General features: G+C 47.4%; 1 protein-coding gene across 5 annotated transcripts in view; it reads left to right on the forward strand.

Moving 5' to 3' along the window:
- The window catches only part of PDPK1 (3-phosphoinositide dependent protein kinase 1), a 78,216-nt gene that overhangs the window by 41,556 nt on the left and 9,359 nt on the right, over positions 1-27,301 (forward strand). For all 5 annotated transcript variants that reach the window (XM_087449467.1, XM_087449465.1, XM_087449468.1 and 2 more), the window contains 5 exons: positions 10,350-10,425; positions 14,796-14,864; positions 15,105-15,201; positions 16,212-16,385; positions 19,891-20,108. In XM_087449467.1, the coding sequence (XP_087305593.1) occupies positions 10,350-10,425; positions 14,796-14,864; positions 15,105-15,201; positions 16,212-16,385; positions 19,891-20,108 (634 nt within the window). The remainder of the gene's footprint in view (positions 1-10,349; positions 10,426-14,795; positions 14,865-15,104; positions 15,202-16,211; positions 16,386-19,890; positions 20,109-27,301) is intronic.

Raw genomic sequence — 27,301 nt, forward strand, 5'->3', positions numbered from 1 at the left:
AAAGGGGAACTGTGAGCACAGCACAGTGGTGGTGGGGAGCCTGGCTCTTCAGAGGAGCCCTCGAGCTCAGCTGGGCCAGTCTTCTCTGCCTTGGGCTGAAGTTGTGGCCTGTTTAGCGACAGCATGTTGGGCAGCCCCTGGGCTAATGCCTGGGGTCCGCTCCTCCTGGCCGTGCACTGGCGGAGATGCAAATCTCACTGCTGGGAGGCGCCTGGCCGTGCCTAGCTGGGCCGCCAGGGGTTCCTTATCTTCCTTTTCTGGGTGTTTTTCCAGCCCCGTGTTTTCAAACTGAGGGTTCTTGTGAAGATTCTATCAGTTAGTGCTTTAACCTCGTGCAGACGCTCTCTGGATCACCAAGACTACGTCTTGGATTTGGGAACTTCTCTGAGAATCCTAAAGCACTGCCCTTTTGGGGCTGAAACAACTTTCAATCAAGTTTTTTGATGTATTTCTCAAGAAGCCTTAGTCCTGGCACCACTCACCTGCCCTTTGTAGCCTCCCGCCCCCCACCAGGCTTTGAGGGTGAGCAGCCTCCCGCCTGGAGATGCACAAAGTCTGGGGAGTCCTCCTGGCGCTTGTGAGATGCCCCGAAATCTTGATCTATTTGATTCATTCCTATTCCATAGTAACATGTTATTGGCTGGGAACCATGTTTTTATGGAGATGGTATAATCTGCATCCGTAAGCATTGTCCCTGACGGAGGTGACCCACACAGGAACTGCTGTGTCCCGAGTGTTCTTGTTAGGCTGCTGTTCGTCTCATGTGCAACTTCCCACTGAGACAAGCCGCTGTCTGCCATGGGGCCCCCATTCAGCCTTGGGAGCCACCCACCTTGGGGTCTGCTCTGTCCTTTTTTCCTTCATGTTCTTCAGAATCTATTTGGCACAGGCTAGTCCTGTTGCCCTGTAGCCATTAAAAAAATATAAGAATTTTGGGCCCGCTCCGTGGCTTAGCGGTTAAGTGCATGCGCTCCGCTGCTGGCAGCCCGGGTTCGGATCCCGGGCGCGCACCACTTCTCCGGCTATGCTGGGGCCGCGTCCCACATACAGCAACTGGAAGGATGTGCAGCTATGACATACAACTATCTACTGGGGCTTTGGGGGGAAAAAATAAATAAATAAAATCTTTAAAAAAAAAAAAAATAAGAATTTAAATACGTTGGCGAAAAAGTGAAATAAACCTACTTTTCTTTCTTTCTGGAAGCAGGAGGCTAAAAGTCCTTACATTGTAAACGAGGGAGAATTGCTTGTATATATAGATGAGTTGACTTTTTTTTTCCCTTCTTAGAGAAAAAGGGAAAACAATATATAATTATGTAAATGATTCATTTTATTGACTTACTCTAATTTTGTGTTTGAAGTACTTCAGAATCTTAGAATTTACCTACTACATTTGCTCTTTCTAACTTTTGTGCAGAGTTAGTTTCCCTAAAACACTTTAAAGGTTCCAGAAGGAAAGTGTTGGTGGGAACAAGCCCCAGGTTTCTCAGCTGTGCAGTGAGCATGTTTTGCCCTCCTCCTAGTGAGAGGCAGGTTGTTCGTCCTCACTGACCTCTGTCACAGTGGGTTGATCCTGGAAGTGGGTGAGGCCTGCATCTCTCTCTTGCTGCTGTCTGTTGGGTTGGAGTGGCCCCTGTGTCTGGGAGGGGCCGAGGTGGGAGACAGCAGGGCAGCTGTTGAAGGCATGTGAGATTGACAAGGACTTTCTGTGCTGGCACAGAGGACTTGTGACTTCTAGCTGTGCACAAGGGTCCCACAGATATATCCAGGGGAGGGCAGCTTAATCACATGGAGTAAGCCCTTGTCTGTGACTATGTCCCTGGCCTTTTCCCTCTTTGCAAGAAGCTTGGGGAGCTTGGGGTGCCCCAGAGGTTCAGACTTGGGGTTTGTGTCTGGAAACCTGTGTTCTGAGCTGTGCAGGCCTTTCTGGTATGCAGCCAGGTATGGAGGCTCCACTCACCCCAATGTGTGGGGTGGGGGATGGCTGGAGAGGGAATGGAGCGGGGAGGCTTCAGAATCTAAATCACTTCTGTCACTCCATCTGCACCTTCTTTGCGTGGCCCCTCTATGGATGGCCCTCGTCCAGACCCTCAGACCAGCGTCAACTCCCCCTCCCGGTGTGCTGTGGACTCGAGACCCTCTCACAGTGCCTCTGCCTTGCCAACATTCTAGCAAGGGCAGGACCACTACCCTCTCCCCGCTCCTTCCCATGCTAGAGTCGAGTCCCTATACTTAGACCACCAACACAACTCTTAACCATCGAGAACTGGTTTACTTTGGTCTTTTCAGTATTGGTACTTGTGTAGTCATAGCTATGATGCATGGAGTGTTTTTGTCATTTTTTAAACAGAGTGTCTGCTTTTTGTAAAAATTCAAACCATAGATATGACCTGGTTCCCACCATCATCGATTTGTTTTCCCTGTAAATATTTTACTATTTAATATTAAAATATAAAACTTTAAAAAAAATAACATAAATATACCATACCATTTTTATACATAAAAAATTAAGAATAATTGCTTAATATTCCAATATTCAGTCATTGTTAAATTTCTAGTCATTATAATTTTTTGGTTGTTGTTTGCTTGAATCAGGATTCAAATGAAGTTCCCATATTGAGTTTAGCTAATTTGTCTTAATCTATAGCTTCCCTTCCTTATCTTTTCCCTTGCCATCTGTTAAAGAAACCAGGTCATTTGTCTTATCGAGTTTCCCAGAGCTTGCTGATTGTGTTTCTGTGGAGTCATGTAACATGCTGCTCCCCCATCTGTACCTTTTGTAAGTTGGGAGTTGGATCTGGCCGCTTGATCACATTCCACTTGAATCCTCTGGCACCAAAGGCTGGTGGTGGTGTGTTCTTCACTAGGAAACACATAACATCTGGTCATCTCTCTCTGTCTGATGTCAACACCCCTTTAAAGCCATAATGGCCTAGATCCAGTAATTTGTTAGAGAATGCAGAATGATCTTAGTCTAATTTTTTCATTCATGAGCTGGAATTCTTCTTTAAAGAGAAACTTCCCCTCAGCAACTATTTGGTTAACTAGTGGTATCGATTATGGAGGAAAAACAGGATAAATGCTTGCTTTTTTTCCCCCCTGCCACTTTTGAAAACTGTGAATTGGTTCACCATCATCCTCCAATAATGACCAATTCATCAAAAACATTATTACCCCTACCTCACAGCATACACAAAAGTTAACTTAGATGTTAACTTGGATGGATCAGAGATCTGAATGTAGAAGCTAAAACTATAATACTTTTGGAAGGAAGCAGAGGAGTAAATCTTCATGACCTTGGGTTGGGCGATGGCTTCTTAGACATAATACCAAAAGCACAAGCAACAGAAGGAAAAATAGATAAATCAGACTATATCAAGTTTAAAACTTTTATGCTGTGATACCATTAAGAAAGTGAAAAGACAACCCACTGAATAGGAAAAAATACTTTCAAATCATATATCTGATAAGGGACTTGTATCCAGAATATATAAAGAACTCATAATTTTTTTAAAAAAGCCCATTAAAAAATGGGTAAAAGGTCTGAATAGCCATTTCTCCCAAAAAGATAAACAGGTGGTCGATAAACACATGAAAAGATGCTCAACAGTCGTTGGGGAAATGCAAATCAAAATCGCAATGAGATACCACTTCATACTCACTGGGATGGCTATGATCAAAAAGACAGATGATAACAAGTTTTAGCAAGGATGTGGAGAAATTGAAACCCTGATACTCTGCAAGTGGGAATGTCAAATGGTGCAGTCACTTTGGAAAACAGTCTGGCAGTTCCTCAAAAGGTTAAACATAGTTATCTTATAACTCAGCAATTCTGCTTCTAGACATGTATCCAAGAGAATTGAAAAGATGTTCACATAAAAAGTTATAAATGAATGTTCCTAGCAGCTTTATTCATAATAGCCAAAAATTAGAAACAACTCAATTGTCTGACTGATGAATGGATAAACAAAAGGTGGTCCATCCATACAATGGAATATTATTCAGCCTTAAACAGGAACGAAGTTCTGTTACATTGAAATCTTTGTGCTAAGTGAAAGCCAGCTGGGATTTGGATGGTAATTATGCTGAATCTGTAGATCAGTTTGGAAGTGTTGCTGTCTTAATAGTATTAAGTCTTCTGATCCTTCAACATGGGATGCCTTTTTATTTCTTTAGATCTTTTGTAATTTCTTTCAGAAATCTTTTGTAGTTTTCAGTGTATAAGCTTGCACTTTTTTGTTAAAATTTATTACTAAGTATTTTATTTTTGAGGCTGTTGTAAATGCACTGTTTTCTTGATTTCGTTCTCAGATTGTCCATTGCAAGTGTATAGAAATACAGTTGATTTGTGTATATTGATCTTGTGTCCTGCAACCTGGCTGGACTTGTTCATTAGTTGTAATAGTTTTTAGTGGATTCGTTAGGACTTTCTAGGTACAAGATCTTGTCATCTGTGAGTAGAGATAGTTTCACTTCTTCCTTTCCGATCTAGATGCCTTTTCTTTCATTTTCTTGCCTAATTGCCCTGGCTAGAACCTCCAGTGCAATGTTGAATAGAAATGGCAAGAGTGGGTATCTTTGTCTTGTTCCTGATCTTGGGGGGAAAGCTTCAAGTCTTTCATCATTGAGTGTGATGTTTGTTGTGGGTTTTTCATAGATGCCTTTATCGGGTTGAGGAAGTTCCCTCCTGTTTCTAGTTTGTCACTTTTTTTTTTTTTTTTTTTGGGATGAGGAAGATTAGCCCTGAGCTAACATCTGTTGCCAATTCTCCTCTTTTTGCTGAGTAAGATTGGCCCTGGACTAACATCCGTGCCCATCTTCCTTTACTTTATGTGGGACTCCTGCCACAGCATGGCTTGATAAGTTGTGTGTAGGTCCGTGTCCGGGATCCAAACCTGTGAACCTTGGGCCGCCGAAGCGGAGCGCTCAAACTTCACCACTATGCCGCCGGGCTGGTCCCATTGTCACATATTTTTATAATGAAGGAGCGTTAAATTTTTGTTAGATGCTTTTTCTGCATCTATTGAGATGATTGTGTGGTTTTTGTCCTTTATTCTAATGATATGGTGTAATACATTGATTGATTTTATATGTTGAGCTGTCTTTGCATTCCTGGGATAAATCCCACTTGGTCATGGTGCATACTCCGTTTTATGTGTTGCTGTATTCAGTTTGCTTATCTTCTGTCCAAGAGGTAAGCGTATTTTGTGGAGTGTTTGCTGTAAAACACTAGCAGTCTGCACTTTCGGCTTTGAAGAGAGTGTGGGTGTCTTCTGACCTCGGGAACACTTCTTCAGGTCCCTCCTTCCCCACTGGCACCTCAGAGACTGACTTGCAGGTCCGTGGTGGCCAGAGTGGGCCACAGTCCAGGATGCTGATCAGTTTCCTTGAACTACTTTGAAGGTGGAGACAACAAGCCAGCCCAAGACCCTTCTCCTTTACCCTGACCCTGTGGCCTGCTGTTGAGTGGGTCAGTGGCATGGAGGAGGCAGTGTTGGCCAGTGGTGAGTTCTGGGCCTAGTTTTCCAATAGTTGGAGAAGTTTGACCTTTGGCTAATCTCTGAACTTCCAGGGGGAGGTAACTAGTTTATCTCCGTGGTTTTCTAATGCTCTCTCTGGGGCTCTTATTCTGGTGTCACAGATAGAAGTTGGCCATCCAGGGCCGGCCCTGTGGCTTGGTGGTTAAGTGCGCGCGCTGCGATGCTGGTGGCCCGGGTTCGGATCCCGGGTGCGCATCGAGGCACCGCTTCTCCGTTCATCCTGAGGCCAAGTCCCACATACAGCAACTAGAAGGATGTGCAGCTACGACATACAACTATCCACTGGGGCTTTGGGGAGAAAAAATAAAATAAATAAAATCTTTAAAAAAAAAAAAAAAAAAAAAAGAAGTTGGCCATCCATGCAGCTGGGGAGGAGAACATTACTTATTTTCACTGACCATGCAGTAAAATTGAACATTTCCTTCAGTTATGAAGATAGGCAACAAATGTCTGTGTCTTCAGGAGAAATCACAAATGTCTTCGTGTCCTGTTACAATTGTCACAGATTCTTGATTATTGTTTATGCTTGCCACTACTTCAGAATTACTGTATTGTTAGACCAGCTGCCAGGGCTTGTTATTTAGTGCATTAATAAAGAAAATATGGGGCCAGCCCCGTGGCTTAGCGGTTAAGTGCGCGCGCTCCGCTGCTGGAGGCCCAGGTTCGGATCCCGGGCGCGCACCGACGCACCGCTTCTCCGGCCATGCTGAGGCCGCGCCCCACATACAGCAACTAGAAGGATGTGCAGCTATGACACACAACTGTCTACTGGGGCTTTGGGGGGAAAAAAATAAATAAATAAAATTATAAAAAAAAAAAAAAAAGGAAAACGTTATATTGTTACATCACATATTTATTACTTTAGTATTTTGATACTTTCATCATTTTTACTCCTGTATATTTTAGTTTATGCCTTTAGAACATCATTCTGAGGTCAGTCATATTCTTTTCCACACTCCAGAGGAGTCATTCATCTCTGGACTAACAGAGCTTCTTTCCAATGTGGTGACTTCACACATCCCCAGGGACTTGGAGTCTCACCTTTAAGAAGGTGGGCACAGGCTCCTGGGGAAGAAGAAGCAGCAGCGGTTATGGGAGACAAGCAGACCCAGGCCCAGAAAGCTTAAAACAACAACAACAACAACAACACAGTCCTAATGACATCATGATTCACTGTTTAAAGCCCAGCTATGTAGTGGCGGGTATATATCCTTTAGACTTTGTTTTGTGTGTAACGTAGCTGTTTAAAAGCACAAACACCTCTACGTACTGTTTGATAGCCTGAACTATTTAATTATGCATAGTATACGTCTTTCCATATAAAAATATTTTTATAGAACTTTTAATAATAGCATTTAAAAAAAATAGAAATCACAGAAGCGGGGTGTGATGACCGTGAAGAGTGGAGACACTGAACAGGCAGTGAAGTATCAAGTGTAGATCCCAGCCCACTGGTGGATCCACCTTGTCGTCCTGCTGTTAGTGCTGGGTCTGTCCTTAAGGATCATGTGCCAGAAATGGAATTGCTGGGTCAGAGGGCAAGCCTGTTCTGTATGGCTTTTGACGTTTGTAGGAAAATTGGCCCCCCAAGGGTACACCATTTCGTGCTTCCACTGGTAGCAGTGTGAGTGTTTCCTCAAATCCTTGCCAACACTGTGTATTTTCCTTCTTTTTTATCTTTGCTGATTTGATAGGCTATCATGTTTTCATTTGCATTTCTTTGATTCACTGCAGGGTTGAATAGTTTCATTTGATTTTGGCTCTTGGTTTATTTTTTTTCTTCTCAAGTATCACCTCTGTGTTCTTGGCAGTATCAGTCAGGTCCTGGCAAGATGCAAATGTGGCCACAGTTGTTACAGGAAAATTACTTACTGAGGGGACCAGTTAGGGAGAGCAGGGCAGAGGAAGCAACAGGGCTGGATCCCTGCAATGGGACTGTGAGCCCTTCAGTCCTCAGGAGGCAGGTGGGAGGGACTGGGGGGGGGTCACTGTAGGGGGAGAGGGTGCGGCATTTGGGGGCACAGGGGGAATAACTCTCATTTCTCTCCTGCTCTCTTGCCTCCCCCTGGGGGCTCCTCTTGGCTCCAGGGCTGCAGTACACAGGATCCCGCCTTGGAGTACAGAGGAGGACAGAAACCATGTCTGGGGAAAAATGGAAAGAGGCAGCACTTGACCCTGTCTGTGTTTTCTTCCTGGGCATCTGCCCTTGGAGGAAGTCTCCTCCATGGGGAGCCCCTCTGGCTGTAGGGTAGTCCGGGAGTGGCAGGTGAGGATGCAGTGGCCACCATGTCCAGTGGGCCTGTCTCAGTGCAGACCAGTGCAGGCTGAACTGATGTGGCTGTGGGCCTTGGGTTCCTTTTGCATTTTATTTTATTTATTTTTTATTTTTTATTTTTTTGGTGAGAGAGATTAGCCCTGAGCTAACGTCTGTTGCCAGTCATCTTCTTTTTTTCTTGAGGAATACTGGCCCTGAGCTAACATCTGTGCCAATCTTCATCTATTTTGTCAGGTGGTTTGCTGCCACAGCATGGCTTGATAAGAGGTATAGGTCTGCGCCCAGGATCTGACCCCGTGAACTCAGGCTGCTGAAGCAGAGCGCGCTGAACTTAACCACTATGCCACCGGGCTGGCCCCTCCTTTTGCATTTTAATTCATGTATTGTGTTATTTATAGCTGTATACTCTACAGAATTTTGTAGACAGACAAAACATGGGTCTATTGTGTACTGCAGGTAGCTGTAACCCTGATGTCAGGTTATTTCTGAGTCAGGCCCAAGCCAAGGTGCCCAGTGCAGAGCCTTTAGTCAATGCTGGAAGAGAAACGTGCTTCCCCGACACTGGAGCGTGCATGTCACAGGGTGGTTGATTTTGAGAAGGAAAGACACAGGAAGGACTTGCAACCTTCCTCCCTTCCCCAGCTCCCCCTCCTCCAGAATGTTCCAGAACCAAGCTGCCTGCTCCTACTGTGGTTAGGGCCCTGTCTTTGGAGGGTAGGTGCTGGTGCCTGTGGAGAGCACTGTCCCAGTGAGGCTGCACGGAGGCCGCCTGTGGTTCTCAGCTGAGCCCCCAGAGACATTTGGGGCTGGAGAGTTCTCGGCTGTGGGGCTGTCTGGTGCCCTGCAGGGTGGTCATCTGAATCCCTGGCTTCTACCCACTAGATGATAGTAGCCCTTTCCTGCTTCTGTTGTGGCAGCTAGAAATGTCTCCAAGCATTGCCAGATGTCCCCTGGGGGGGCCCGGTTGTCCCCAGCTGAGAACCCTGCCTAGAGGAATGCTGACACCTGTCAGTGAGCCCAATGGGCAGGACCCTTTGTGGGGCCTGTCCCTGTTTTTAGTGTTGCTTGATTTCAGGTGATTGGTCCTGAAGGGCCAGAGGCCTCTATGTGGTAGGTGTATTGGTGTAATGTTTTACCTGGTACACTTTTCCGGTTAGTTCAGGAAAATTGTCCTTATGGACTAATAATTTCTAGCGCAGATTATTAAAGACATTGAGGAAAAGGACAGCTTGATCTGCAGAAGGGTCAGGTGAGGTAAAAGGCACCTACTTGTCTGGAGCAAAATGATGTTAAACCATAGTGCTATGTCTCCTGTCTGCTGGGGGTTGCCAGGGTAGGAGATGGGGCCATGCTGAGATGTGTTGGTGGGAAAGGCGGTCTCCTCGGCTAGCCTCTCTGAGCGGGATCAGAGCCTTGCCGCCGGCTCTTCAGAGCAGATCACAGAGTGCTGGTTACACAGTGCCAGCGTGGAGGGTCATGGGAGGCCGGCTGCTGCAACTGATGTGGGGTATCACCAGGGCATTGTTGGAGGTGATGCAGCATTTCATACACTCTGTAGAGAAGTGATTTGCTCTCAGACAGTGGGACTCGCACACAAGAATCCCCAATCCTGTGTGCTCTGGTCCTGAGGAAAGGCCAAGAGCAGCTGTGCCATCCACGATGCCAGAGGCCACCCCATGGGGGACACCTCAGGAGTGGGGTTGGGGGGCAGGCTGGCTTGTGCCCACCATGCTCCTCAGTCAGGGCTGCATGGCCACTGATGAGCCCCTGAGATCTTTGGGGGCCACTGGGGTGACACGGGTGTTGGTGCCTCCCCTCTCCAGTGATGGGTGGAGCCAGAGGGTCCTGCTGCCGCCCGACCCTACAAGTCTGCAGTTGAACTTGGTGAGCCTTGCATCGCACAGTCCAATACTAGAGGTGGCAGGATGTTGCAGAGGGTCCCTGGCCAGGACGCCTGAGTTTTATTCTCTTTATAGCCACTAACCTCCCTGAGGTTACGAGGACAGGGTATCTTTGTTCTGCACGCAGCCTGCAGGGGATCCAGTCCTTTCCTGCATTCTACGCATGTTCACTGCATGCTTGCTGCGTGTCCAGGGCTGTTTTAGGCACCACAAGTCCAGCAGTGAACCAAATGGACAAGACCCCTGTCCTTGAGATGCTCCCAGCTGGCAGAATGCTGGGTGAGTGTGACTCTAGTGTGTCGTTGTGAGGTGCCAGGAGGACATGAGGCAGAGGGGGTCGGGAGGGGCTGCCCTGGCGGTCAGGGCAGGTGTCACTGAGCAGGTGACCTTTGAGCCAGCCCTCCGAGGAGAGGGCCTAAGAAGGGGGTGGGATGGGAGGGCCCTGGACAAGGCAGGCTCTTGGGAGTGTGCAGTCCGATTCTAGATGACCAGTGCTGTGCTGACAAAGAGCTCTAGTTTATGCCCACGTAAACCATGATGTCCTGATAGGTGAACGCCGACTGTGCAGCGTCCACAATTGTGAATGTTTTGTGTCTCTGCATGACCTTTTTCCCTTTTCCCTCTTCTCATCAGCCAGGGCCAACTCGTTTGTAGGAACAGCCCAGTATGTTTCTCCAGAGCTGCTCACAGAGAAATCGGCCTGTAAAAGGTAACCTGCTTTCATCTGATCCCTAATTCTCTTGTCTCAAAAGTAGCAAGTCCATTTTTCATGTGACATTACTAGGTAAGAGCGTGCCTTTCATGCCCTTTATACAGCTCAGCCTGCTGGGGAAGAAGTTAGCGTTTGCCTTCTGACAGGCGTCTTTCCTCTGATAATCTGTGTGCTCTTATTGTTACACTTTTACTTCCTAGGGTGGTTCTTGCTTTACGCTTTGAGATGTGATCTTGTTCCTTTAGGAACAGCAAGCTATTCAGTGGGCGAAGTGTGGCCGACAGGTCTGTATTATTTCCTCGAGGCTTCCTGCTGTGTCCCAGAGCCCCAGGATCCTCGATGCTGCCTCAGTGGGCAGCCTGGCAGTGGCGCAGCTGTAGGTCAGCTGTTTAGGTAATAGGCTCTGCAGAGTGTGGGAAAGAGGCCTGGAAGGCAGTGTGTGGGAGGGGATGGAGCTGGTTTCCCAGCAGGTGTCCAGCCAGCATGAGCCAGCCCTAACCAGTTCTCAGATCTGAGACAGGCCTGGAGTAGCTGCAGGGTTGAAAGCCTTGATGTCCCTCACTTGTGAAAATTAGAATTTCAGGGGCAGATGCAGAGAACACAGGGGCTGGGGTTCTGCTTGCAGGAACAGAGGTCTGGAGAGTGGAGAAAGGTCAGCGGCAGGGCAGCTGGGCAATGGAGAAAAGAAAGGTGGGGATGCAATGGCAGGAATGGGGAGGAGTCTGGAGAGCTGTCTTGGGTGAGTATGAGGCAGATGGAGGACTGAGAGGTGGCAGTAGAGTCTGGGGTTTCAGAGTTTGGGGAGCAGTTCTAGATGGTGACAAGTTCTGTGGTCAAAGCTTTTCCTTGGATTCTTCCTGCTCTGGGCCAGTCAGACGCTCGGCCCACTGGCACCTTGCCTTGAGTTGACAGAGGGCCACATGGTCAGTGTCCTGCACTGGCAGGCTGCAAGGAGCCACCTTCCAAGAGTGATAGAGGGACCGTGCCAAAGGTGACGGAGGAGTGAATGGTTTTGGGGACGGCAGCTCTGTGTTTCTGAGCATGACAGCTTTTAAAAATCTCTTTAGGGGGTGGAGCCGGGGCACGAACATGATGATGCATGGCAGGATGCTCTGAAAAATTAAACTTGGGCATCTTCACACTCTTAGGGCTTTTTTTTTGTGAGGTAGATTAGTCCTGAGCTAACATCTGTTAGCAATCCTCCTCTTCTTGCTGAGGAAGATTGGCCCTGGGCTAGCATCCATGCCCATCTTCCTCTACTTTATATGGGATGCCGCCACAGCATGGCTTGACAAGCGGTGCGTCAGTCCGCGAACCCCGGGCTACCAAAGCGGAGCGTGTGAACTTAACCACTACGCCACCAGGCCAGTCCCTGTTTTTGTTTTTTTAACCTTATTCAGTCAACAGATTTTGAGCTCTTGGCGTGGGACAGACACTATTGTAGGTCAGGGCTTCCCAGCTGGGGTGATTCTGACCCCCAGGGGACGTTGGCTGTGTCTGGACACAGTTTTGGTGTCACAACTTGGCAGGAGTGGGGAGGGAGTGCTATGGGCATCCAGTGGGTGGAGGCCGGGGGTACTGCTCAGCATCCTGCGATGCAGAGAGGGCCCCACAGCAAGAATGACCAGTCCCAGCTGTCCCCAGTGCTGAGGCTGAGAAACCCTACTTGGGGTGGTGTGTGCTGTTGGCCAGATTCTCAAAGTGTACGTTGCTGCTGCCTGAGAACTAGCTCTTCCTTGCCTTGGGGTTTGCGCGTAGGATGAGGCAGCTCCTCGGCACTGATGGCGGAGGGTCTCCAGGCTCTCCTGAGTGAGATAAGGAAGACTCAGAGTGGCCATTTTCTGTGTGGAAACGTGAGGAGAATGTCTACCCAGATTCACTTGTCCATGCCTTTAAAACTCTCTAGAAGGATATACAAGAAATGGGTAATAGTGCTTATCAGAACAGGATTGTGAGGGAGACATCAGTGTGTATCTTTTTATGCTTTTAAATTTTTAATCATTTTTTTAATTCTAAAAGTAATACCTATTCATTGTAAAGAATTCTTAGAAAATATGGAGAAAGAAAGAACAAAAACCACTCATAGTCTCCAACCCACTGTAGTTGCAGGTAGATTTGGTCTGTCTTTCCAGTTATCTTTTACTGTGTGTTTCTATGTGTTTACATAATTTCTATACAACTGGAGTCATACTGAATAACCGATTTTGAATCCTGCTTCTTGCAATTATATAATGAACATTTCCCCACGTCACTGAAATTATTTGCTGACCTCTTTAACATCTGTGTGCTTTTCCAGCATATGAATTTATTGTAGTTCATTGAACTCTTCATTTATTGTTGGACATTGCTGTGGTTTTCATTTATTTGACACAATCTGACGTGCCTGCCGTGTGCCATGTGTCGTGTGCTATGGGGAGGTAGGGCATTCCTGCCCCTCTGGTGGGAAGATGGGGTGTCTGCCAGGTGGCACTGGGGCTGCCCCAAGTTCTCTGTTTGGATTTCAAGAAGTAGAGTGACTTAGTCTAACTGCACATCTTAAAAATCTTTGGTACATCCTGCTTTCCAGAAATGTTACACTGGCTTCCCCGTTTAGTTTTATTGTATTATTGAAATGATAAGATGCCTGCTGATGATAAAATGTTCAGATAACTCACAGAAGTAAAAAGTTAGCTGAAAGCCAGTTCTGGCAGTCCCAGTCCCTGGAGATGACCCGTGAAAGCAGCAGAGGCAGCTCCACCCACAGCCCTGCCCCTCCTCTCTGGCGCTTTTACGCTGAAAGGCCAATGCTTTTCTTTTTTTTTTTTTTTTGTGAGGAAGATCAGCCCTGAGCTAACATCCTTGCCAGTCCTCCTCTTTTTGCTGAGGAAGACCGGCCCTGAGCTAACGTGTATTGCCAATCCTCCTCCTTTTTTTTACCCCCCATTTTCTCCCCAAGGCCCCAGTAGATAGTTGTATGTCATTATTGTACATCCTTCTAGTTGCTGTATGTGGGACACCACCTCAGCGTGGCCGGACAAGCGGTGCGTCGGCGTGTGCCCGGGATCCGAACCCGGGCCGCCGGTAGAGCGCGCACTTAACTCATAAGCCACGGGGCTGGCCCCAGGCCGATGCTTTTTTGTCAGCATCTTTGTTGTGTCTTTCTTCTCATTTTAACTAGACCAAACAGTGGAGAAAACCAAGTGTAAAAACTACTTATTGAGTAGAATGGACATTCATTTTTTAAATGCCCTTCACTCCATCTCTATGTTGTGACTCAGATTGCTGATCTCTTGCATTTTTAACCTCCATCAAGTGCCTCTTCTGTGCCGGGGCTGCTGTGCCAGTGACAGGGTGGCCAGGACAGAGCTGTCACCCAAAGCCCCCGGCACTGCAGCATGCCCTACAATTTCATCTTCCAGAGTGCCAGGCTGGGGCCTCTTCCAGAAACTGACTGTATGTAGCAACTCATGAGCCCTACATACATTTAGGGCGTGAGAGGGGCAGCTGGCAGTGTGGGGCGAGGTTGCATCTTAGTGCTTTCATAGGGCTGAGCTGGGAATAGAATGCAAATCTTCCAGGGGAAATAAAATATGCAAAGTGGATCTCAGCCTGAGCTCTGAGATGGCACTGAGGAAAGAGAATGAAGGAGAGCAGGGCGGGGTTGGGGGTGACATCAAGGGCGAGGAGAGCAGCCCCTCCAGGGTCCATGCCAGCTGGTTCTAGAAACAACTTAGGGCACTTCAGAACTGCAGTGTGTTTCTTTTAAACTATAATCAAAATGTTTATAAAGGAGGGGTAGGGCTTTGCACAGCGAGTCTGACAAGGGAAGGAGAAAGCTTGCTTTGTGCACTTCCTATGGATTGTCTGATTTGGCTCCTTGGCATACGTGTGCTTGTGTCTGTGTACTGGGAGCAAACACTGAGTGAGTTATGAGAGAATCTGAGTTTATTCTTAGCATTATCAATCTGCCAGTGACATGGACAAGCCCTTTCAGGCCCCCCAACCACCCCTCACCCCCACCCCCGGCACTGGAAGAAGGTGCTTTTCTGTTGTAGTCAGGAGTGACTTCTGCTCCCTCTTCAGGACCAGATTGGGCCTGTGAGGAAGTTGGTAGCCCCTGATGGAGGTGCCAGAGCTGTGAGGGTGGCTGCATGGCCTGGTCCAGTGGTGTCTGCTGTGTGTGGCATCCTCTGCGCCCAGGTCCCCAGGGAGGCCCCTCGAGAATGGCCTGGAGCAGGTTCCCACCCTCACACTGACGTGGTTCTAAAGGAGAGAAGTAGATTGGAGGCTGAAATAGGGTGATGTGAACAGACGGGATAGGAATGAAATGTGCTTGTCACTGAAATTTTACAAATGTCATTCTTCTTTGTTTTTTCCCTCCCTTAAAGTTCAGACCTTTGGGCTCTCGGATGCATAATATACCAGCTTGTGGCAGGACTGCCACCATTCCGAGCCGGGTAAGAGACTGCTCTCCCCCCCCCCCCCCACAAGCCCATCACAGCAGCCTGACAAGGGAAGTGGGAGGGGGCAGTCCCAGGGTCTGGGCGAAGGTGGAGAGGAACTTTCATGATGATTCTTGAGTGAACACAGCAGCTCTTTGCGGGGAGAGGGAGACCACCGTCCCAGGAAAGGTACAGCTCTGCACTGGGGAGGTTTGTGTGACCTTGCCTGGAATGATGGTTTTTCTTATTTTACAGAAACGAGTATCTCATATTTCAGAAGATCATTAAGTTGGAATATGACTTTCCTGAGAAATTCTTCCCTAAGGCAAGAGACCTTGTGGAAAAACTTTTGGTAAATATTTTGAATTTTCTTCTGGTAAGGTGATCTGATAGCCACACCCTGAGTCCCTCTGGACCTGTGGTCAGAGGGGCTTTCCTGGAGGCACTTGTGTTTAATCAGAGGGTGTTTGAGGGGTGATAGTGGTGGTAGATAGGTTCGTATCTTCTATTTCATTCATTATAAGGCCTTTTCAATTTCCAAATGACTGATTCTTGACCTTAAAAAGACAGGAAATTACTGTATCATTTTGCATTTGCTCATCAACATACATAGCATTTTAAGTTACTTGATGGAGCAACTGGGTGTGTTACAATGGCAGATGGCTGTAAATCCTACTTAGTGACATCTGTGAATATCACCTTTAGAGTCAGCTACGTGAAGGTTTTAAAGATCAACCCAGGTAATATGACAAAGGTAAACAGATTTACCAGGACACGTGTGTTCGTTTATGTTCTAGAAACTGCAGCATCCCTGCCCCTGAGGTGCCTTGGCTCTAGACCTTCACTTAACTGATCTCGGGGGAGCAGGGTCGGTCCTGCCTCCGTGGGGGGTTGTGCTTGATCCTCTGGGGGTGGGGTGAGTGTGCAGCCGAATTCTGGAGGAGACCCTTTGAGATCAAGCACTGGAGGGAGACGGGGCACTTTATTCCCATCTGTGATAGCTTACCGTCCAGACGAGTTCTTCCTTCTCTTTGTTCTTAATGTCAGTAGTTCATTTTTGTTTGTTTGTTTTAGGATCTTTAACTGTATATTTTAAAAGAATACTTGCTGCTGTTCATTAAATTTTGAGGTTGTGATTCATTTTCACTTGTGAGAGGGGAAGGGACAGAGATGAGAGAAGTGAAGGAGCCCCTGAGGGTGACTCTGTGGTCCCTGGTCCGCTGTGGGCTCGGGTGGATGGGCCATGGTGCCCTTCCTATTTCCAGGAGATGGTGAAAATTGAAAAGAACTACTCAAAAAGAATGTTTTTTGTCAGAATTACTTTTTAACCCTAACACTGACTTGTCTCGACTTTTGTTTAAGGTTTTAGATGCCACAAAGCGATTAGGCTGTGAAGAAATGGAAGGATACGGCCCTCTGAAAGCCCATCCATTCTTTGAGTCCATCACGTGGGAGAATCTGCACCATCAGACGCCTCCAAAGCTCACAGCTTACTTACCAGCCATGTCAGAAGATGACGAAGACTGCTATGGAAACGTAAGCTGGCTCACGTGTGTCGGGAACAGCCCAGGCAGAGATGAGTTCTGCTTGTCATGCTGTGTGCAATTGGTTCCTCTGTGCACAGGGAGTTTGTACCCACAAGCCACAGGACCCCGATTCATAGGATGGGTGGCTAAAGGGGAAGCCAGCATAGATCTGTTGGTAGTTGGACACTTTGTGGTGGCCCCAAGTCTGAGTCTCTCACCTAGACGGGCCAGTAAGGCTTCCATCTATACGTCTGCCCCAAGTGCAGATCACCAGGCTCTGGAGTGGGCAAGTCCCTTTTTCTCATTTCCTCTAGTTAATTTTCACCCAAATGGGTGGAACTAGATCTAGATGTTGGGTGGGAGGAGTCTAGAGCCAGTGGGAACAACACCCTCCACCATCCTCCTGGGCCCCTGGACACTGAGTCTCCTGGTGGGCTTGTCTTCTGCTTTTGGCTGGCGCCTTTATAATTGTGTGTTGTGTCTAAAGACATTCTGGAATGTTTCTGATCTTTCCGAGAGAAGCCCAGGGTGCTGCTGCTTTGAATGTTATGGAGATGTGGCATTGAGGGTGGACACTGGTCACTGTCGGCTTTTAGTGCCTGAGGGAAGTAGAGACTATGGCACAGGCCTGAGAGGTGTGGCACCCTGGGGTTTCTGGGAAGCTGCAGTCACTGGCTTGACTTCAGACGTAGGGTCTTAAGTGTCCTTTGTTCTTGAAGCTTTCCTTTTGGAAGATGTGAAAGATATGGAAGGGAACAGAGGAGTACAGTGAGCTGCAGGTACCCATCAGCCACCTTCAGTTATCAACTGCTGGGCAGTCTGTTGCTCCCTCATCACCTCCACCATGACTCCCGTATCTAAACACGATTTCCAGTGTCTTTAGTATCACAGATAGTCCATTCTTCTGGTTTGATTTCTGTCATTGTGGCTTATTCTAGCCAATTATCATATATAGAGTCCCACTTTAGTTGACTGGGGAATTCTAGATTTTATCTAAAAGTCACCTAAAGCTAAGTTAAATCACTACTGGTATCACCTCTTTGAGACCAGGAGCTCCCTGTGTCTCCTGCCTGCTGTGGTAAGCGACACACCCCCTTTTTTGTCCTGAAATATCCTTTGTGCACAGACTTGAATGGAGCCAGATGTAGAGAGCTGTCTTGCTCTTCTGACCTGCTTCCCTCCACGGTGGCCATGGCCGTCCCCAGCCTCCATGCATGCAGACTGAGAGCACTCAGCCCCAGGACTCCCTCCGCCGGCCCTCAGTGCCATCCTCAGCCCTGATGTCATTCCTGAGTCATGGCCAGCAGGACCGGGTCGGGGCTCCAGTGTCTTTGGTAGGGGTGTCCCAGGGAAGCAGCTCGCTCTGCCCGCCAAGCTCTGAAGGAGCCTCGTAGGCCCTGGTTGTCTGGGCTCTCAGTGCCCGGGGAGCTCGGCTTCATGTGGCGTGTGTGTGTGTGCGCACACTGGAGTGTCTTTTGCAGGCTCTCTGTCTGCTGTTTCATCGCATTTGCCATGTTGAGACCTCTGGCTTCTTGGTACTTACGTGTTGCTGATTTAAAACTGGCTTCATGTGTTAACAGCTTACTTTTTGTTAGATGGTTCATCCTCAGCTTGAAAAGCTGTGTGGTTTGAAAGCCTTGGAAAGTACTCAGGCAGAGCTCCCTACACCAGATTCGCATTTGGACAGTTAGGGAGCCTTCAAAAAGACTTGGACCTGGAAAGATGTCAGATACAGAGGAAACCTGCTCCAGGAGGCGCTCCCTTCCTGCAGGTGTTGACAGCGCATCATGGAGCGGGGCAGTCTCTCCAGAGAGGCTCCTGGAGAGTCCAGTGTCTTTTTCAGCAGGAAGGGGGCTTCCCCCTGAGGGCGAGGAGCTGCAGCGTGTCGTTATTCAGGGAATGACGAGAGCAGGTGCTTTGTTCTCTTCCGTGTTCCTGGTACCCCGCTGGTGGCTGATGGTAATGCTGGTGGTGGGACTCTGCGTGAGCTGCGCAGGTGTGGCTCCTTGGAGAAGGGTCAATGTTGGACCAGCATGATCAGGAGTTTCCTCGCAATGCGTTGGTGAGCACTTCCACTCCAACCCAGTGCCACCCCTCGTCACATGTCGTTTCTGGGCCTGGGTTTTGTGCTGCGGGTCTGAACTAGGTGCTGCTAAAGGGAGAAGAGTAGAGAGCAGAAATAGAGCATCTGGAGCTTTCCATGGGGAACAGTACAGTGGAGCCCCCAGGACAGGAATCACCCAGCAAATGATTCCGGTGGTTGTGGCAGTAAGCCAACAGCTAGTAAGCCCTACAGTTCTGCGATGGAAGCAGGGCAGCCACTGCATTGGAAGGACGCAGAGGACTGGTTCTGAATTTGGTATTGGCCAGTTGGGTTTAATCTTGGGCCAGTTCTGAGCCTCAGTTTCCCCATTTCAGAAATGGGTTGATGGTAACAGCCATCTCACTGGCTTCATAGGCTCGTTGAGGCACCCAGGGGCCTCATGGAAGCCTCTGTAAACAGACGCCACGTAGAGGTGGCCTTGGCCCCAAGAGTCCTCAGAGAGGAAGTGGAGAATGCACCACAACAAGGTCTTAGACAAAGGGGCCTCGGGAGTGTCCTGGGGTCACTCCCACCCAGGACCAGCAAGGTGGGGCTGAGGCTGCTGTCGGTGCTGTGTGAGCACGTGGGAGAGGGCTGCTCAGGGCAGCAAGTGAGGAGGGTGGGCACAGGGTCTGCAGGACCTCTGTAGGTGGTGGCCAGGACCTTACTGGAGGTACAGGGGACTTGGAAGGATGTGCTGCACTATCCTCCCGCCTGTTGCTGGTGGCACCTTTTCTTTTCCCTTGTTGTTAGCCATGGTGGGGCTCAGGTGTGGGGCCTGCAGCCGTGGGACCTGCAGCCGTGGGGCCTGCAGCCGTGGGGGACAGTCTGTCCAGGGTGACCACTCCCCCCAGCTCTTTGCTGGAGGCTCTCTGGCCTGGTCAGTGGCCCTAGGAGTGTTTGAGTGCACAGGGACCAAAGGAGAGGGCGCCGGAGCTTCAAGGGTCTTGCCACCGAGCCTCTGCGCCTGGGAGGTGGATCCTGTGGGTGGATCCTGTGGGGCCACGCGCATCCTGTCCCTCCTCTTCCCGGCAGGTGTCCCAACCCCTCCTCTAGTCGGGGCAACATAGGGGCTTGCAGAGGTCAGTAGGTTCCAGGTCCCAGGTCTCCCCTTCTGGAGATGATGACTGAACGTTAGCCCTTCTCTGGGGCAAACATCTTCTGATGTTCCCATCAGAAGGGGAATCCAGACCAGGCAGGATCCAGCCTTGCCCTGTTCAGTGGCCAGCTGTCCAGTGGAGGAGAGATCAGCTGCCCACACTTACCAGGAGAAACAGAGCTGGGCTGAGCTCTGTGGCTCATCTCCCAGGGGGGCCTTGGGGCCTTCAGGGTGTGAGCTTGCTGGGTGTAAGATAGGTCAGTGTGTGTCTGGATCTTTGGGCCACAGGGAGAATGAAGGCAGTGTTCTCACTTTTTCTTCTTCTCTGTGCAGTACGACAATCTCCTGAGCCAGTTTGGCTGCATGCAGGTGTCATCGTCATCCTCCTCCCACTCCCTGTCTGCCTCGGATGCAGCTCTGCCACAGAGGGCGGGCAGCAACATCGAGCAGTATATCCATGACCTGGACACTAATTCTTTTGAACTGGACTTACAGTTTTCTGAAGATGAGAAGAGGTTATTATTGGAGAAGCAGGCCAGTGGAAACCCTTGGTAAGAATTTGTAGACAGAAGCAGTGCTCCATTTAGAAACACAGAGCGGAACCCATGGGGACTTGAGACGTGGGAAACTGAGAGCCAGGCACCTCGTCTTTGTCACCGCTGCTTGTAAAGGCTTCGCGCCGCCTCACGCCTCCCACAACAGCCTTTAACGCTCTGCAAAGGGTCCAACTGGAAATGGGTGTTGGTAGGCGTTGGCCCGGGGCGGGGGGTAGTGGGTTTGGGACTGTCAGGGCTCTGGCCCTTGGGGCTCAGTGGGCCGGGCATGCCACATCCGTGTTCCAGCGTGGATTCACCATGATTTAAATAACCGCTGCCCTGAGAGGAGACGGTTGGGGTGTTCTGGAGTTTTTGGTGTCATAAATCACCCTTTGTACATAGCTTTTCCCACTTGTCTGAATATTTCTTTTAAGGTGAAATCTTGGGGTGGCAGGTGGAGTGAGGGGTGCACATTTAAGAAGGCGGGGCTGTGTGTCTGCGGTGCCTGAGAACCCCATTTCCCAGTGGTCTTGCCTGAGTGTTTTGATGCTCTAAAAATGGGCCCATGTGAATTTGCTTTTGTATTCTTGTTGAGGCAAATATCTTCTGTGTTCATTGGTCATTTGTATTTATTTTTTCGAGGTACTTTGTGTCCTTTAACTATTTTTCTTTTATGTCTTGCATCTTTTTAAAATTGACTTTTAAGAGCCATAGATATGAAGAATATTTCTCTGTTATATATTTTGTAAACATTTGTCTTCAGTTTCTCTCTTCAGTCTGTGTGTGTGTGTTTTTGTGTGGAAGTTGCAAATTCTTACAAAGTCAAACCTGTCTGTGTATTTATTTTCTGTTTTCTGTCTTGGTCATGTTGAGAAGAGCTTCTGCACCCTGACATTTTCTTCACGCATTTTTATGGTGTCATCTTCCGCATGGGCAGAGAGGAGCTGGAGATTAGGGGTGGGGCGGTGTCTTTCGGGAAGTTGTGTTGGGGTAGGAGATATGTGGAGATGGAAGGAAGAAGGCAGAGCAGGATTTGAGGGCTCGGCCAGGCAAGAGAGAAGACATGGGATTTAGGAGCGGTTGTTTGGAAGAGTGAGAGCAAGGAGGAGGGGAGGTGCAGAGGAAAAGCAGCATGTAGATGAAGCTAGGATTTTGTACCATTAGAAATTATTATCTCTAGAAAAAGTGAGTGTAGATGTTGGCCAACTGAAATAATCTCCCACTTCTTGGGAGTTTATATTTTCTAAAGTAGCATTACTAGGAGTATTAATATGTACTGAGCAAGAGGGAAGGGGCTCTGATCAAAACAGTTTGAGCACTGCTAGGCCATACGCTCCAAGCAGGTCTGTGCACTGGGTCGTGTGGGAGCTTCCTGGGCCTATGCAATGGGAGTAGTGATCCCTAAGAAGGGCCTGCTGTGTCCTCCCCTCAGGCTGGGCGGGGAGCAGAGCACGATGGAGAAGTGCTGCTGCAGGCACATAGGTAATGCCCCAGAAGATCTGCATGCTTCTGCCAGGGGTGTTTTCAGAGGCCCTGGGCGGCCCAGACCCTTCAGCCTGCAGTTCTAGGCAGGACAGAGCAACTGGTGGCAAGTCACGACGTGCAGCCTCTTGCCTGCTCTCTTTTTGTTCCAAGTTGGCTTCCCTTTCCTCCAGATTCAGGCCTGTTTGGAAGCTAGTGACTACAGAAAGCTTGAGGCATCTCTTATTTGGCCAGTGGGAGATCTATCAGGCACTTTGTTCTTTAGAACAGTGGTTCTCAATGTATGACCCATGGACCATAATGCTAATTTTGTAATAACACTAAGATGATATTTGCTTTTTTCACTCGTATTTTCTATGAACATAAGGCTAATGGAATGTGTATTTTCTTGTCTGGTTTTTTTTTTTTTTTTTTTGGTGAGGAAGAGTAGCCCTGAGTTAACATCCGATGCTAATCCTCCTCTTTTTGCTGAGGAAGATTGGCCCTGGGCTAACATCCATGCCCATCTTCTACTTTATATGGGATGCCACCACAGTATGGCTTGACAAGTGGTGAGTCCGTCCACGCCTGGGATCCGAACCTGTGAACCCCGGGCCACTGAAGCGGAGCACGCGCACTTAACCACTGCGCCACTGGGCCAGCCCCTTTTCTTGTGTTTTTTGAATCTTCTAAATCTATCTATACCGTAGGTTTATGGTATAAATATGTGCATTTTTAGAGATTAATAAGTTTTCAGTATTTCTGCTGGGCTGTTACTAGCTGTCTTCTGTTATAACCTGCTATAATTACTGTAACTTGGTATCATTCAATAAATTATTGCTTTGAAATCCTGAAGCTTTCCTTGTGCCTACCTGGAAATACAACAAGAAGTAAGTACACTTTGTTGAGTTGTTTTATAGTAATATTAAGAAATTTCTCAAAAACTTTTCTAAATATTATCTGAAACTGTTATTTTAGATTTTAATGATATATATTCTAAAATAAAACAACATTTATAATATATTTTTCTTATTTAAGTATGGCTCATTGACTTAAAAAGGGAGACTTGCTTTCTCAATCCACAGAGCACCACCTAAGTCTAAAGATGCTAAAAACAAGACACGGACATATCAGAGAGTTCTCTGACTCATGGGAGGGAGGAATCTACTCCAGAGAAACTGGGCAAAACTGTAAATATGAAACAAAAATAGGACAATAGCTACCTTTCCTTGGCTTTCTAGATGCGCCATTTTGTGTCTGTGAACAGAACGTTTTTGCATACTATTATGGTGCCAGTTAAGTTGCAGCATCAGTTTGAGACCAATCATTCAGTTTTAAAGGTAAAGGAATTGAATATTTTAAACGTACATGTGATGAGGTCTTTCAAAGTCAAGCATTAAAAAGTGCCTGAAGCATCTTATAGAGAAGTTATATTGTCAAGGCTAGAGAAGTGCACTTGTGAGCTGAGAGACGAAAAAGCCTCGGGCCATTGACAAGGCTGAGTGCCTGCTGGATGAAAGTCTGTGAGAGAAATCCCGGCACTGCCTGTCTCCTACAGAGGAATTTGCGGGATTAAAGCTGTGGCTGCGGACATGCAGAGGGGTGGGTATCTCTACTGCTGAGCTGCACTTTTGTCCTGCAAGTGGATGAATCTGCGGACTGCACTAGGCTTGCTGCTTTGCTTGCATTCATCTGTTATCAACTCCAACTTACCATCAAAGAAGATATTCTTTTGCCTGAGTGCTTGGCAGTAAGCACAAGTGGTGCTGAAACCATCAGTGTGGAGCACCTCTTGAATCTCATGGTTTGTTCTGGAACAGATGTGTTGACATGTGCACGGAGGGTGCAGAAGCAGTGGTAGGTAACAGTGCCATTGCCAGATCGCAAATCCAGGTTGTGGCCCCAAACGGTGCTAGAAGACCTGAGTTCTTCACAGCCACATGCTCACAGGGAAAAAAGAAAAGCCGGTCTCACTTATGAGTAGTCATTAAAAATTACTGATTTTATTAACATTCTGTATAATGAAATGGGAAGTATGTGTAAAACACTTCTGCTGCCAACCCAAGGGTGACAGTCATCTCAAGAAAAGCACTTGTGTGATGGTTTGCATTGGGAGCTAAACTAGCTACTCTTTTCATAGAAGACCCTTTTCACTGGAAAGTTTGACAAACTATGGTTATTCAGACTTGGCTATTTTGCTGATATTTTTCTGGAAAAGAAATAGAACGAGCCTGTCACTTCAAGGAAAACAACTGCCAGTATTTGTAACCAATGATAAAATCAAAACCTCAAGTGAAAATTAGAATTTTAGGAAACTTTATCCATCACTGTGAGCTTGACATCTTCCCCATACTTAAAGACTTTTTTGAGGAGATAGGTAGTGATATTAATGAATTGATTTGTTGATAGTGTAGAATGAAATTTTTCAACATTTGGAAATTCTCCATAACTCAGCAAACCACTATCTTCCAGATGACCGATGTATGGCACTGTAAAATCATGCGAGGGTGGAAGATCTCTTCAAAGCACAGGGTAGAAGATTCTAATGTCACAGAGCATGAGAAATTCATTGTTGGGGATTGAGAGTCCACGTGACAGCTAACTTGAAGAAACTACACTTGTCGAGTTTGGGTGTAGTATCAAAGAGGAATGCCCACAAATATCTGAAAAGGCTATTAACATATTCCTCCCTGTTCCAACTACTTAGATCTGAGTGAGGCTGATTCCTTCATGTACTTCAGCCCAGACAACACATCACAGTAGAGTGAAGGCAGAGGCAGATACAAGAATCAGCTCTCTTCTGTGAAGCCAGATAGTAAAGAGATTTGCAAAATGTATAGCAGTGTCATGCTTCTCATTAATTATCTTTGTTTTGGGAAAAAAGTTATTTTTTAAAGAATAATATAACAGATTTATTATTGTTTTTTAATGAATTAAATATTTGAAATTGTCTGCTTTAATGTCTCATATGTAAATATTGATGAATGTAACCCAAATAAAGGAAAGCTCTTTGGCGTCTTCCATAAAGTTTAAGAGTGTAAAGGAGTCCCAAGACCTGAAGGTTTGAGAGCTGGCTTTTTTTTCCCCATGTATAGCACATGCTTTAATAAACATTTTTAAAAATTTTGTTGAGGTCATAATAGTTTATAACATTGTGAAATTTCATTTGTACATTATTATTTGTAAATCACCATATATATGTACCCTTTTACCACTTATGCTCACCCCCCAACTTCCTTCCCCTCTGGTAACCACTAATCTGTTCTCTTTGTCCATGTGTTAGTTTATCTTCCACATATGAGTGAAATCATATGGTGTTTGTCTTTCTCTGTCTGGCTTATTTTGCTTAGCATAATACTATCAGGGTCCATCCATGTTGTTGCAAATGGGATGATTTTGTCTTTTTTTATGGCTGAGTAGTATTCCATTATACATATACACCACATCTTCTTTTTTTTCTTTTCCCTGAGGAAGATTAGCTCTGAGCTAACATCTGTTGCCAGTCCTCCTCGTTTGTTTTTGTTTTTGTTTTTGTTTTTTTGTGAGGAAGATTGGCACTGAGCTAATACCTGTTGCCAGTCTTCCTCTTTTTCCTTGAGGAAGAGTGGTCCGGAGCTAACATCTGTGCCCATCTGTGCCAGTCTTGCCCTATTTTGTATGTGGGACGCTGCCACAGCATGGCTTGATGAGTGGTGTAGGTCTGGGCCGGGGATCCGAACCTGCAAACCCCAGGCCTCCAAAGCAGAGCACAGTGAACTTAACCAACACACCACTGGGCTGGCCCCCAATCCTCCTCATTTTTTACTTGAGGAAGATTAGCCCCGAGCTAACATCTGTGCCAGTGTCCCTCTACTTTATATGTGGGTTGCCACCACAGTGTGGCTGACTAGTGGTGTAGGTCCCTGCCCAGGATCCGAACCTGCGAACCTGGGCCACCAAAGTGGAACATGGCGAACTTAACCACTACACCATGGAGCCAACCCCTGCCACATCTTCTTTATCCATTCATCGGTTGATGGGCGCTTCCATGTCTTGGCTATTGTGAATAATGCTGCGATGAACATAGAGTTGTATAAGTCTCTTTGAATTGTTGATTTCAAGTTCTTTGTATACCCAGTAGTAGGATAGCCGGGTCATATGGTATATCTATTTTTAATTTTTTGAGAAATCTCCATACTGTTTTCCATAGTGGCTGTACCAGTTTGCATTCCCACTGAGAGCTGGCTTTTAGAGCAAACCAGCATGGCCACTTGGTCCTCCCTTGCCTGCCTAGAAGCAAAGCGTGAAGAGCCCTCCTGAGGTGGTCAGGAGGGCCACATCGGGACTCTGGCAGCCTTACTCAGCTCTTCTTGGGGTGGCTGTGCCCTGAAATGGCCCAAGCTTGCTGGTGGCCCCAGGCTTGCATCCTTGAATATGGCCTTCTTGAGGTCTGGGTGGGATGATAGGGTGAGGGGAGAACTCTGGCTTTGGAATCAGGAAAAAGGGGGATTTTTACACTGTTACCCCTTGTGAAATGACTGTAGGCAAGTCATGAGACCCTCAGCCCTGATGTTGACATCCATATAGAGATGATGATAAATGTCACCTGTGTGGGGGGAGCCAGAAGCTGTGTGTGCAAGTGAGGCTGTGGTAAAGCCCTGTCTACATGCTAAGAGTGAGGTGTGTCTGACTTAGGTCTGGTTTTGGCTCTGAACCTGCAGATGGCATCTGGCATCTACCACCTGCCCAAGAGAAAAAGGTGCCTATGCTGGGGGGAGGGGTGTTTTCTTCAGGGAGTAGGAATTCACTTTTTGAAGTAAACACCAAAATGATTCCTTTAAGTACTTAAACTTTTCAAAGTAGATAAATAACTAGTATCCTGTTCTAAGTCAGTTGATTAACTGAATGAATGGACTGGGGTGTTTATGCCAATAGTGGAGCTCCTGACCGTCTCTGTCCACGCCCTTGGTGCCCTGCCTTGTGGGTTCCTTTCGCCCCAGCCATTGGATCCAGTCAGGAGCCCAGCTTTGGCTTCTCACCATCTGGGACCCAGTGGCTCTCTGTCTTGTCGGAGGTGAGGCTGTGTGCTTGCAGGCCCACGTGAAAGGGGGAGAGGTCGTGCTTGTCAGTGCACCAGAGGGGCTGGTACGTGTCATTCGGGGGTCCACACTCTGCAGGGACAAGAAAGGGGCTTGTCTGCTTCCCTACAGTGCTAGAACGTTCTGTTGCTGAACTGTTGCTGTGGCTTCAGTTTCACTAGTATGAATGATACTGCTGTAAACTTTTGTGCTCCTCATCTTTGTGTCTCTTTTCTTCCCTAGGATAGATTTCCAAAGCGCTTTTTCAGCAAGTCTCCTAATTTCAGGGCCATTGGTGCTGGTGCAAGTGAGAACACCACTTGCCCAGCATCCACGTCGCGTTTGCCTACACACCACTGTGGTGTGCACCTGGAGACCACAGGGGCTCAGTTTCATGTAGGGCCATTGAGAATTTTTTGGGTCACTTAATTCCTCTTCGGGGAATTTCCAGTTTGTACCTGTTGCTCAGTTTTCTGTTGAGATTTTAAGCCTTATATGTCACTTCGTCTATGCTCTGTGGAGTACAGATGTTGATTCTTTGTGGGTCGTATTTGCTGAAAATCTTCTCCAGCCTGTTTTCTTGTTAATTGTGGTTATTTTTGTACTTAGAGGTTCCGTTTGTTCTCATGTAGTCATGTCTGTTATTCTGTGTTTGGTGACTTGTTTTGTTTTCAGTTTAGAAAGTAATCC

The sequence above is a fragment of the Ceratotherium simum genome, chromosome 26 (genome assembly GCF_057802395.1).
Source record: "Ceratotherium simum simum isolate JZ-2026a chromosome 26, ASM5780239v1, whole genome shotgun sequence".
Taxonomy (NCBI): Eukaryota; Metazoa; Chordata; class Mammalia; order Perissodactyla; family Rhinocerotidae; genus Ceratotherium; species Ceratotherium simum.